General features: G+C 46.5%; 1 protein-coding gene across 2 annotated transcripts; it reads left to right on the top strand.

The window, feature by feature from the left end:
* Positions 1–282: 282 nt before the first annotated feature.
* cnot3a (CCR4-NOT transcription complex, subunit 3a) lies at positions 283–13,147 on the top strand. Of its 2 annotated transcripts, none has more exons than XM_056602314.1 (19): positions 283–598; positions 1,204–1,274; positions 1,421–1,488; positions 1,581–1,655; positions 1,772–1,861; positions 1,962–2,090; positions 2,450–2,545; positions 2,635–2,854; positions 3,315–3,490; positions 3,644–3,700; positions 3,915–4,830; positions 4,926–5,031; positions 5,149–5,290; positions 5,801–5,908; positions 6,136–6,235; positions 6,594–6,792; positions 9,049–9,181; positions 9,597–9,722; positions 11,464–13,147. In XM_056602314.1, exons 2-19 carry the CDS (start codon positions 1,250–1,252, stop codon positions 11,560–11,562), a joined length of 2,865 nt encoding a protein of 954 aa, XP_056458289.1. In that variant the 5' UTR covers positions 283–598; positions 1,204–1,249; the 3' UTR covers positions 11,563–13,147. The 2 variants fall into 2 exon arrangements, with proteins under 2 accessions (XP_056458289.1, XP_056458290.1); XM_056602315.1 differs by having other exon boundaries at positions 3,315–3,442; positions 11,464–13,146.
* Positions 13,148–13,450: the final 303 nt, after the last annotated feature.

The raw sequence follows: 13,450 nt of genomic DNA, 5'->3' as shown, positions 1-13,450 counted from the left end.
AGTACTGTTACATTAGATTGGGGTTATCCTTGTGTTTCTACTTTGCCTGTGAATCTTTGTTTTCCCTAACTAGTCTGTCAGGTACAGCAAGTTATTTATTTATGAAAAATTATTATTTGGCTGGAATATATTGTTGACGGAAGAAACTCATCGTCCAAAGCAGGATTAAATTTGTCTCTGGCTAAAAATGTAACTGCCTTGATACTGCATTTATATAAGACATTGTTTTGAGTCACTTTGGGAAATAGCTTCTTCAAAAATATTGTAAAGAAAAAGCATGTACAATCGCAAATAACGTTTATTTAAAGATATCTGATTGATGACTGATTGAATAATTCAGTGGAATAATTTAATAATTTTGTTGGGGGTAATTCCGGCGGATGTTTCCAAATGAAAACGGTAAAAGCTGTCCAATCACAGCTGCTAAATGTCACTTAGGGAGGAGACCAACCCTGGAGGCGTGGTTAAGCTACCGTCCATCTTTAGCTAGAGTACAGCGAGTTTATCGAAAAGAAAACACATTTTGGAAGTAAAGAAGACGTGTGGGAAATAGTTTGGGCTATAATTGAAAAGAGAAAAACGAAAACCCAGACCCTAGGTAAATGCTGGAAACCAATGTGCATCTAGATGGTCTGGTTGAGCCAGTTTCCCTTATTCCTTAATTGTGCTACCTTGCTAGCTAAGCCGCTAGCTAGTATTGTATGCAATTGCTAGCCTGTTAGCAATATTAGCTATTGGGTTGGCGATTGGCAACGATGATAAATGATACATTTCACAATGCATCTGACACAATTAAAATGCAACATTTTAACCCAAATTACTGTTGCAAGAATGTGTAATGAAACAATCAATCTGTACTTAATAATCGTTTAGCCATATCCAACTACTATCGAGCGTAATGGACTGGCTATACTGGGTAGCATTAGCCCGATCACCCTATACAAGGTGCATCCGTTGACAAGTATGCATGACAAGCGTCACTGTAAATTGCACGTTTTATGTTATCGTACGATATGGATCGCGATTTAATAAATACACTCTGGAAGGGTCAATGCTTGCACAATGCTAGGTTACATGAACACTGATCCACAACAACCCACGTTAACTTAAGATCAATCCTCTTGGTGTGAAGCGTGTCCACAGATGAGTGCTGATGTTTCATGGACCTTAAGCCTAATTCAAAGTTGTAAATGCTTTTCCCAGCTAAAGCAGTAACAGACGGAATGTGGACAGTGTCGTAGTGAAAGCCATGGCTGACAAGAGAAAATTACAAGGTAAGTCAATGGCACAATGATGTTGCATGGAGTCCTTACTTCCCACCACGCTCTAATTTTTACTTCGGAAACCATAGGCGCTGCATGACTTCTTCTGGTACAGGATTTAAGGGGGTTATTCAGGATCATCTCTTTGATCTCTACAGGTGAAATCGATAGATGTTTGAAAAAAGTAGCAGAAGGTGTAGAGCAGTTCGAGGATATTTGGCAAAAGGTGAGGTATTAATAATGCATGCAGTTTTCTTGTTTCCACAATTGTACATTTGATTTGCAAACTTGAGCCAATGTGATTTTTAATTGCCACAGCTTCACAATGCAGCCAATGCTAACCAGAAGGAAAAATACGAGGCAGACCTCAAAAAAGAGATTAAAAAACTGCAAGTAAGAGGAGTTATCACCCATGGGATCATTTTTCTTAATTTGTTTATTTTATAAACTAAGATGTGTCTATCCATATCTATGAAACCTAACCACGTGTCCTCTTTGCTCCTGCCCAGCGACTGCGAGATCAGATAAAAACATGGGTGGCCTCAAATGAGATTAAAGACAAAAGGCAACTAGTCGAAAACCGGAAACTCATAGAGACGGTAATGATCTTCTTTCATTCATCACCAAATAAATTTAGTAAAATTACACAAATCAGAACCAATTGTCTCATCCGCCATTATGTGTCTCTTCTCTTCTCAGCAAATGGAGCGCTTTAAGGTGGTGGAGCGGGAAACAAAAACAAAGGCGTACTCTAAAGAAGGCTTAGGACTTGCCCAGAAAGTAGATCCAGCTCAGAGGGAAAAAGAGGAAACGGGCCAGTGGTTAACGGTAAGGTGTTCTGCTGTCCTTGGGCTCTTAGGGTTTAGGGTTTTGCCCTTTCCTGTCATCGATGCTTCCACAAGCACAGCAGGGAAGTGTCATTGCAAAAGCAACGCGTACTCTATTTGTGATTGCATGTGAAATTTTTTTATGTGAATAGTAAAATGTTAAATTAATAATGCATTTTTATGTTAATCCTCGTTTTTATATTTTATTATTATTTATTTTTTATTGTAGCCACAATTCGAGCAAGCTGATTCAATCGCTAATATTGTTCACAATATGAGGTCAGGCGCGTTAGACTGAACTGGAATAGCTGTGCACAATATGACCTCACTTTCTGTGTTTGTGTATTCCCCGCAACGTAGAATACGATAGACACTCTAAATATGCAGGTGGACCAGTTTGAGAGTGAGGTGGAGTCTCTCTCCGTGATGACGAGAAAAAAAAAGGGTGACAAAGAGGTAGGTGCTCCGTGTTCTTCTCGGTTGCCACTGTAAGACGTGTTTGGAGAATATGCCCTCAGTACAACTTTGGCCACCCTTCCTCCCAGAAGCAAGATCGCATCGAAGAGCTTAAGAGGTTGATCGAGCGCCATCGGTTCCACATTCGCATGCTGGAGACCATCCTGCGAATGCTTGACAATGACTCGGTACAAGTGGACTCTGTCCTGAAGATCAAAGATGACGTGGAGTACTACATCGACTCGTCCCAGGACCCCGACTTCGAGGAGAACGAGTTCCTGTACGATGATCTAGACCTGGATGACATACGTGAGTCTATTGAAAAGACCAGGCTAAAGGAGTTAAATTGTTCTATGTTAATGACACAAAAGTGTAATTTGAGTCTTCTACTTACTAACCCATTGGCTGTACAGCTGATGGCAAAATAATGTTCACTTTTGGTATAATGAGTTTCTTCACGAGTAATTCAGCCACCGTACTTTTCTATAAATGTATTTGTTGGCAAAAGGCTAGAAGGAGGTGAGTAACTCTCATACAACCAAACCGGCCTGAAAACCTGCTTGAGCTAATTGGACATAGTACATTGTGGGGATGCCTTCTCTTTTTGCCATTTGCTATGCAGTAACTATGTTGAGCACCATTAAACCATTATGTTAATCAAATGGGGGTTTCGGCTCTTAGTGGGGGCAAGGGGGCCTGCTCGGGATCAAATATCAGTAAATAATCGTGTCTTTGCTTTATTGTTTCTGCCATTCCTCGGCTGCTGCAGCACTTGTGGCCACGTCTCCATCGGGGCAAGGAAATATTGAGGATGAGATGTTTCTCAACTCCAGCAGTACGCCCACTTCCACCACCTCCTCCTCACCCATCCCTCCCTCCCCGGCCGCCTGCACTGCTGTAAGTTCATGCAATCCTCCCTTTGCTTGGGACGATTCCATCACTTTGGTAAGGGGGTAAAGGGTTGGGGTCTTTTTGAAATTTGTTTGTGTGTGCATATTAACATGCTTCGAAAGTCCCATGTTATTGGGTCTTAATCCACCAATGTGTTGGACAAAAGATGGTTTGTGGATTGAATTCTCATGACTCTCTTTCTTACAGGAGAACTCTGAGGACGATAAGAAACGAGGTCGGTCGACAGACAGTGAAGTTAGTCAGGTGAGGATCTCAACTGTACTGGGTCATCTGGTATAGTCCTTGTGAAAGGAAGCAGCCAAAGCATTTTCCCGGTAGATCAAAATGCATACTATAGATTTGATTTCTTTTGCAGGCCTCAAGCTTGTATTTATTTAACAAATCTTCATTGTTCTCTGCATTGTAGTGTTGCGCCGTGTAGTTGTCTTACTGAAGCCAACGTTCTTTTAAATTTCAGTCGCCTGTGAAGAATGGCACTCCTTCCCTGTTGTCTTCCTTCTCTTGCTCCTCCACCTCCGGCTCCTCCTCCTCCTCCTCCTCGTTGGTGTCCATGGCGAGCATTGTCGGAGGCATTCCCGTGGTGCCCACAAGCAACAGCCTGATCGGGAGCTTCAGCAGCGCTGTGCAACAGCACCAGCATCAAATGTCGCAGCAGCTGGCGCAGTCTGCAAACCAACAGCAACAGCCATCGCAATCCAAGCCCTCGGCCCCCTCCAGCAACACCCCCAGCCCGCCCAGCCACCCACTCCTACCGGTCTCGGCCCCCATCCCCATCCCCACCGCCCCCAGCTTAGTGGCGGCCCTCCCCCAACCCATGCCGTCCTCAGGGTCCGCTCCCTCCTCCAGCTGTGGACTTGGGCTGGGCCTGGGTTTGAGCAAAGTGGGCATCACGGGGACCAGCAGTGCCAACCAAATGTCCGGTCTTGGCCTGAGCGGCATGCCGTCGGCGCTAAACACGATGGCCGGGCTCATTTCGGCGTCCACCCCTACCCCGTATGCTCAGGCAGCGGCGTCGGGGGGCCTGGGTCTGAGCAGCAGCAGCGGCCTGTCCAGTGTTCCCATGGAGAGCAGCCCTTCCATCCCCACCTCTGGCTCCAGTGGAGTCACCACCAATGGCTCCGGCACAGGCCTTAGTTTGCTGGGCTCCAGCCCGGCGCACGGCTCTCTCACCGGGGGCCTCCTCGGCCTGGTCCCCGGGCAGAACGTTGGCCCCGGGTCCTCGCAGGTGACCCTCCCTCCCGTCAGCGCTGCTCCTGGCGGGGGCATGGGCATGCTGGGAGGCAGCGGTGCCAACGTCGGCGTGGTCGGCGGAGCGGTGCTCAACGCGGCCCCTGCCAGACCCCCCAGTGGACTCAAGCAGAACGGAACCACAAGTGAGTGGTTTATAAACTCTGTGTGTTTTTTGTGTATTGTGCGCATTCAACCTCATAGTGGGATCGGTTGCCTGACTTCCCCTCTCGTCTCCCAGGTTACAGCGCAATAGTAGCAGAGAGCTCCACAGATTCCAATCTAAGCACACCGAGCCAATCACAAGGCAGCCAGCCTTCGTCGCTCACGTCCTCGACCAGTCAACCGTGAGTGTACTCCGGCATCGGTCTTTGCGCCACCGTTGGTCTGTAACCCATTCACGGCCAATTAAGAGTCCTTGTGCGTTTATGGTTGTCCCCTGCTGTTGCTTCCTGGCCCCGCAGAATGGACAACGGCCCCAGCCTCATCAGCTCCATCACCCTGCCGCCCAGCTCTCCCTCGCCCTCCTTCTCGGACAGCACGCCCGGCGGAAGCAGCCTTCTGAACGGACCCCACTCCTACTCGCAGACCCCCGAGGTCCTCAAAGTGAGCATGAGGGAGGGAGGATGGGTGGGCCGGGTTGCTTGGTTCACGGGTTTCGGTCAGATATCACCACCACTACACATGCTACAGGATCAAATGTAACCCTGAGAAGGTGCATTACATACAGAGTTTTGGTGGAGAGAGTCTAAATTTAAAGACCAGGATAACATTGTGAGATTGCACCACTGCGGAGGGGGTGAGTGCCTTCACTCCTAGGGTGAGGAAGTCAGCAGTCGGAGTATGTATTGGATAGCCGACCAGCACCCATAAGCACTAAGCCCCATCTTATTTTTAGCTTGTAAAGCAAGATGCAGCTTAGTGGTCCACAAATACACTTGAGACCCCAAACACCTTCTATTGACTATCATACAAATGTTTAGGTAGCCTTATTTGGGCACGGGATGTTTTAAATGTTTTACCCGAGGGCCTCTCCTTGGTATGTATGTCGCTGAATAGTGTTGCTGTGATGCTGTGGCCACGACAATAACTTGTATGGGCCCTTCGTCCCCCCAGCTCCCCACAGACCACCGTCAGATGCTGATGGACTGCCGGGTATCGGCAGTTGCGGGAGAGCCGCCCGGGACCACGGCCACCAACACACGCAAACGAAAGCAGTGTCAGGTGAAGACATACGAACACATGCATAAGTACACGGGTCTTCGCATACGTGCAGGACGCGGAAGTGTGTTCATTTGTTTCTCTATCCCACTCTCTGATTCCCCCCTCTCTGATTCTATTTCTACACTCTCTCCCTATCGTTTCTCTGCCTCTGAGGCCTGATTGTTGTGTTCTTGCTGTCGTTCTCCCCCCTGTTTCAACCCTTCCCTCTCTCCTCCCTCGGGCTCCAGGCTCCTGAGGCTCTCAGCTCTCTGAAGGCCATGGCCGAGCGGGCAGCGCTGGTCTCAGGCCTTGACGGAGAGATCCCCAACCTGCACCTCACAGATAGAGGTCAGCACGGGCCACTGCCATCGCACTAGTGACCGTCATAAAATAGAGTGAATGGTTCTTTAAGGACAAGAGGGACGGAAAATGGACTCGGTTGTCATGTTCATCTGGGGAAATATTCTCAAACACGGTTACGTTAATCCTGAAATATCCTTGCAGAAATCCTGAAATATGAATGGCAATGCAATGAGGAGTAATGCAGAAAACCCTGCTCTCAGTCGAGGTGCATTGTGCAGTACAAAACTGTGGGGATTAACAGTTAAATCCACTAACAATGAACAACAGAGTGTGGAGTGTTTAAATGAGGCTATCAGGTGTTTGTGGCACGGATCTGATGCCCAGCCTCCTCTTCCGCCCGTAGATATCTTCTCTAGTTCCTCTGCAGCCCCCGGCACCCCGGCGGGCCCCCAGCCCTCCCTGTCAGAGGTCAGCATCCCCCCGTCGCTGGGCGTGTGCCCCCTGGGCCCCACGCCGCTCCCCAAAGACCAGCTCTACCAGCAGGCCATGCAGGAGTCGGCCTGGACACACATGCCCCACCCCTCGGACTCTGAGAGAATCAGGTGAACGACCGGCGACTAATGATGAAGCGTCTGTCCACTAGGATGCTCCGTACTCTAAATTAATAGTTGATATTTTTTATACATTCATGAGGGCAGTATACTGTAGTGGAGAGGGGGTTTGACCCCAGGGCACGAAGGTTTTGGGTTCAAACCCCGATGTCCACAGCCGACATGTAGGCGTCTCTGAGCAGAAGGCCAAATGCTAAATGACTTGTTAAGGGTAAAGCGTCTGAATGACCTCATGGTCTAAAGGTAAATAAATACATGCCGCTTAAAGGTTGGGTACGCGATTTGCGAAACGCCAGCAGATTTTGAAAATACACAACTCAAATGGTCCTACCCCCTCCCCTTCAACGCTGACTCTGACTCCACCCATTCCAAGTACTTGGACGCGCAATCATGCACGAGCGCGAACAGAGATGCGCGAGAGCGAGCCAGGCTAGCGTAGGTTTTCGTTTAACAACATGGCACTACATTCAGCTGTAAATTGCACCCAGTACCGCGGGAAGTAGGGGTTTTGGGGGTGCTGCAACACCCCCTGTCCGAGGCCCTGTCTTATCACAGAAAACGATCATTTCTAAAAACCAAAGTGGAGATTTCTGAAAACGCCGGTTATGTGTTGTCGTATCAACGGGGAGAAACGGGATTTTAGGTTCTGAAGCGTCACATTATGCACCAGGAAATGCTTAACGTCATGTGAGCATCCGCTGTACCGTATTGGTCCGAATATAAACACAAACCCCATTGTAATACGACCTATATTTGGAAAAAAGATTTGAAGCCCAGATCTTGATTTCATGAATAAATAAATTGTATTAATTGAAATAATATACGAAAATAAAAAGGCATAGAATAAAACACTGCATTGCCACTAAACAGTAGTGCAAATAGGCCGTACTGATGTGTACACCAAAGACTTCCTGACACTCCTCTGCCCCGCTGTGTTCGCTCTGGCTGTGGTCGCTCCGAACTGTTTCGGCCCGTGGCAAAGCGAGTCATCCTCGCTGCTGTCCAAGGCATGTTGAGACGCAGCATTTATTTAATGCTCATATGTCCTAGTGCTGAAAAAAGGTTATATGAAAAAGTGTGAGGGTAGCGGTGGTGCGCTAAACTTGTTCTGTGAGCAGCTGGATGTGAACCATGGTGTGAAGGAAGTGAACACAACGATCGATTTTCAACTGTGCGCGCATGCACTGGTGTAATTGAGCTGCGCTGCTATATATCTTTTTTATCAATGTGGCGAGTTGCGAGTCTAGTGCAGGCCGGGTTTTTTTTTCACAGCACCCCCTGCTGAGAATACGTTCTCGCGGCTATGGTTGCACCAGATGTTATAAACATTAAACGGTCACATAAATCAATACTATTTTTAGAAAATGTATGTTTGTTTCATATAATTGTATTGGAAGTCCTGGTTTTCACTAGGGTTGCCGCGGTGTGGACATTTTCACACCGAGTAATAGGCTACACTCGTCTCAACACCGGTATAAACGGTATAAACTTTGAAACTAGGTCAACCGCCACACAAGCATCGGTTTTTAGACCCTTCTCGTCCTTCAGTTGCCGCCAACGTTCAAAAGCAGCGCCTAGGATTATTCTTGATTTCAGTTTTTCTCTTTCAGCGTTTTTATTATCAATTACTCTCTGAAAAAGAGTTTTCCTTCTCTTTGCTGGTGGTGGTGGTGGTGGTGGTGGGGATTGTGGCGTCTTGTCTGCCATGGAAATTGTCTTCTACTGCTAGGTCCAAATGTGGATTAACTAGTTCCAGTAGATACCGCAGGATAACAACAAACAGGAGCTTGCTCTGGGTCACGAGCTCTGGGTCACGAGTACTGCACGAAGGGGTCGCGCGCGGGGCGAGGGGGGGAGGGGGAGTGCAGTACGACCGTTTGATTGACGTACTTACTGTCCAATGAAACTCGGTGGCAATGGATATGATTGGCTGGAGTTTTTCGAGCCCTGCACGTTCCACAGATGATTGACAAGTTTAATTTTCATGTCAGTACTTCTAACTCAGTGGCTGTAAGCGGGTTATGATAAGGATTTCAAGTAATTTTGCAAAAATGGCCAAAAAAGCAAATCACCTATGCAACCTTTAATCGAGGCTTTCATCCAAGGCTTCTCCTACAACACCGTGAGTGCACTGCTCCTTAGCGTGGCGTAACCCAGGGGGATCGAACCCTAACCCTGGCAGTGTTCACTGTGAAGGGGCGTGTGTGTGACGGCTGACTGACGGCTGTGGTCCCTGTGTCGCTACAGGCAGTACCTGATGAGGAACCCGTGTCCCACGCTGCCCTTCCACCACCAGATGCCGCCTCATCACTCGGACTCCATCGAGTTCTACCAGAGGTTGTCCACGGAAACGCTCTTCTTCATCTTCTACTACCTGGAGGTAACGTCTCTCCCCGGCCCGCTCACCCTCCTAGTGGGCCCTTCAGTTGGGCCTGTCCATTTAAACAAAATCTCAAAGAATAACCAGCAATGAAGTAACATATTTTAGATGCCATGTAGTGGGTTACATACGAGTGCTATGGATGGTGCTCTATGGGTAGAATGCTTACTCATGTTTGCATATTCATGATACCCGATATTGGCTGTTTTGGGTAACCAGGTTACCAGTCAAACATTCTGGCTTTCCCCGCCCCCTTCCCCCAAATGGGTTTGCAGCGAGTGGGAGTGGCTTGTGCAACAGAGCAGCAATATAGATTTAAAGTGTCTGCCAGAATTCAGCCAGAATGCACGCAGGAGGCGGGGACAAGCTCAAACTGGGGGCTTTGTTTGACTGACTCCATGCCTTCCTCCTCCAGGGCACGAAGGCTCAGTACCTGTCTGCGAAGGCGCTGAAGAAGCAGTCGTGGAGGTTCCACACCAAGTACATGATGTGGTTCCAGAGGCACGAGGAGCCCAAGACGATCACCGATGAGTTTGAACAGGTGCATCTCCAGCTCCCTCTCTCCAGCCCCCGTCCCTGTTCGACATGCTTCCGTGTGGTTTTTCTGCATTCTTGGCACACAGGCAATGCAGCGATGGCCTTGGTTACACTTGTCTTTTGTGATCGGATCTCAGACTCTGCCTGCCACTTGATTGGGAACGCTTTGGCAACATGAGGTCTTCGACCGGACCGTATTGCATACCTTCCATTCTAGAACGACCCGGAAGCAAAGTCTAGTTTTTATACCGTTAAACTTTTGAGAAATCAATACTTTAAAAGCATTATTCTTCTCCTTCGATGGTCTTCTGTTCTACAAGGGGATTATGACATAATTTCAAATGTTTTTTTTATGGTTTTGGTGAGGTTAGGATGGGGCTCATCTTCCAAGAGCAGCTCTTCTCTACAGCTCAACACCGCCACCACCAGTTAAGAGAAAGACACGCATGCACATTTTTTGGGAGGAACTGCTGAAAATAATGTGCTTAATGGCCACAGTGAAACAGAGCAGGGGCGTTGTGTAGCCAACGAGCTGAGAGGTCCTTAACCCATTGAGGCCTATAAATAGACGCTTTGGAAATGGCTGATTTATTATAACATGGTATGACAGAAGAAAATCAAAAGAGAACAGTAATGCTTTTAAACTAATGATTTGTCGCTAGACTTGGCCTGCACATGAAAGTATAATATATAAATACGTCATCTTGCAACTGAAGCTATGCAATACTGCCAGTAGTATGTAGAGATATGGTTAGTACATGTTAAGATCTTTTGTTGGTTCTAAATATTTAAATACCTCAAGTATTTTTAGCATAGTGTTTTAGCTAAAGTATAGTATTCAGAAGAGAATAGTGGTTAAAGTTAGTTATCAAGTTAAACATTAATTTAAGCGGTGTATGCCATAATGCATTTATTTTAATGAAACCAACAACTCATACGTTGCCGTTTATTTATTTTTATGTGAAAGGTAATATGAGCGCATGAGCTACCATTCAAGTCGCAGGCGTGGTTTTTGTCATGTAGTCGTCTTATTGGACCGGGGCCTTGTGTCTACACCCTGCGGAGACCTGATCAGGATGCGACCCAAACCACCTCAGACCCGCTGTGTTCTTCTACAAGAGGAGCTGTCTGATGAGAGGCTCCATGCTTGACAGTTAATGTGTCCTGGTGGGATCACTGCCCAAAAGTATTATTGAAAAGACAGTGTAACCAAAGTATGGTTTAATCGGTCTTTGCACTCTACAAGACAAGCTGTCATTACTAGAGGGGGTACACATTGGATTCATATCGTACTGATAGCTAAATAAGTCGCCCCCTTTTACTAACTAGTGAACACACCTGCTGTTGAAGTATAGCAAACCTTTTGAAAGTAAAGAAATTACACTTTAAATGTTTACCAGAATCTCAACTGGAGCTCGGTTAGCTGTTGGCTGCTGCAGCAGTCAAATGTCAGTCATGCATTCAATATGTGTGTTGCTTGCGTGCTGCGGTTACCCAACCATGTATAGACCTTAACGCGCAGCTGATGACATCCTATTCAACTCTGAGCTGGCAGTCACCCCCCTGTCTGAAGTGAATTCTGTAAGGATATATTTAAATGTGACTTGTCCGGGGCACCTTCTTTCCCCTTTCAGGTACAACCAGCACTATTGTAAAGTGCGAATAGGCTATGGTTTTTCCTCGCGTCCGCTGACGTGAGCACTCACTGACACTGCTGTCCTCTGCACCGTCTCCTCCACCTCTAGGGCACTTACATCTACTTTGACTATGAGAAGTGGGGCCAGCGGAAGAAGGAGGGCTTCACCTTCGAGTACCGGTACCTGGAGGACCGCGACCTGCAGTGACGAGGAGGGCCGTGGGGCGAGGAGCCGTGCTGCTGTTGACATTCCGAGACTGTCCTCCGTACTTTGGATAGAGATTGATGTGTAGTAGAAGAGGCCTCCTGGAAGGGGGGCCGAGGGTGTCTGTGCAGGCTGCATCTTCCACGTGGAGCCCCCGCCACCCCCACCGTAGCGCATTACTCTTGGCATGTGCCCCGTGGGTTTGAGCAGAAGAAGCGGTGCGCTGCGTGTGGGCCGGGGGGCGACGATGGGATGTCTGCGTCCGTGCCTGTCTGTGTGCACACTCAGTATGTGGCATTAGGAAAGCCTAGCCCATGCATGTTTCTCATGGTATGTTTTAGTTTTATTATTTCCCCTCCTCCCCCATTGCAACAAGACTCTGTACCGTCACCATGCCATCATCACGAGCCTGGAAACCCTTGACCCGATACAAAAACAAGCATTGGATTCAATTCACGTAACAGTCACCGCTCCTCATGTTTACCGTGATCTGGTCGAGTTAAATGGGGAACTGTGCAGTGGACATTTGGACATGGTGTGTAGAAATGGCTTCTTTTAAAGATCCTCTGATGCCTGTAGAATATGGTCACTATTGGATATAGTGAGTGATTATCAATAGTGTTATTGACCGTCTTGGTCGATAAAACACTGATTGACCACAGGGCCTCTCCCTGTGACAGGGAAAGAATCCTTATTGGACGTGGATTAAATTGCTATGCAATTGAACTGGTCTCTGACTCCCTCTTTACAAATAAATGTTTTTAAGTTTACCTGTCTAAGAAAAATGCATCTTTATGGGGCATTCATGTTTGTGAAAAAATAAAATTGTAAAATAAATCTTAATTTAGGGTTTGTTCATCTTTTACTGTACTAATTATTCAATGGAGGTTTTCACGTTGGAAGTCGATAGTGTCACAGCCATTCCCAGTTTTGTGAATGTAATTTGAACCAAATCACTTCTTTTCCATACACTGATGGTATTTTCTGTACAGAATCAGAATTGTTGCAGCTTTCAATCGTGAAATCCTTGTTTTAGTCACCTCATCCCATTTACATGGCAGTTTTTTTAACCTAATTAGTATAAGTGAGAGCTACCTAATTAATGGTGGTTTTACAAGGTTTAGTGAGTAAATCAAACCCCGAGATAGCAGTAACTAAGTGGTTTGATTTACACTGCCAAGCATATCTTAACCCTTTGGTACAGATTCAATCTCAGCTTGGCTATTAAAGTATCTACTGCAGTAAATGTAAATTAAATATATATCTTGCTGTAAAAACCAGCCCTTAAGCTGAAGTTTTCTTCAACGGTAGTTAAATACGTGGATAAAGCAATTGCCTTTAATAGAATCTATTTTTGGGCCTTAAATTAAAGGTAGAGTATAGTCAGATTAAATGGCTAAAGTGAATTTCTCATATTTACAATTTCTCATATTTACATGTTGAGGTTCTGCATGGGATACTTCATAATATGGGTTACAAAGTATTGTAACATTTCAATAAATGCTTTTCAGAACTAAATGCTGTTTATTGTCCTTGATTCACAAAACGACTTATATAGACACCATGGCAGGCTACTCTAGTTTACAGTCTACTACCCCTGCTCTGGTAGAGAAGGTAGCAGACCCATTATTAGGATCCACAGGTTTAAAGGGGACATATACCACCAGGTATGAGTGATTAAACATCACTTATCACACTGGTGGAATAATATGTTCCCTTTAAGGGGAGCATGTGGGGCCAATCGTTTAATTAAATTAAAAAAAGGTGTTGATGCTTTACACAAAGATCCAGTACCCAGGTTAGAATAATATGTACCAGTATGGTTGGTGCAGGGGGTAGCACGGCTGCCACACAGTAAGGTCCTGGGTTCGAAGCCCACCGCTGCCACAAG

This window comes from Gadus chalcogrammus, chromosome 11 (assembly GCF_026213295.1).
Source record: "Gadus chalcogrammus isolate NIFS_2021 chromosome 11, NIFS_Gcha_1.0, whole genome shotgun sequence".
Classification (NCBI taxonomy): Eukaryota; Metazoa; Chordata; class Actinopteri; order Gadiformes; family Gadidae; genus Gadus; species Gadus chalcogrammus.
This window is presented reverse-complemented; position numbering and strand designations above follow the sequence as displayed.

Bases quoted from the DNA above. Each gene is read 5' to 3' on its own strand.
- cnot3a (XM_056602314.1), top strand. From the start codon at position 1,250: ATGGCTGACAAGAGAAAATTACAAG. The intron at 1,489-1,580 runs GTGAGGTATTAA...TAATTGCCACAG, and splicing joins TCGAGGATATTTGGCAAAAG to CTTCACAATGCAGCCAATGC. The intron at 9,182-9,596 runs GTAACGTCTCTC...TTCCTCCTCCAG, and splicing joins TCATCTTCTACTACCTGGAG to GGCACGAAGGCTCAGTACCT.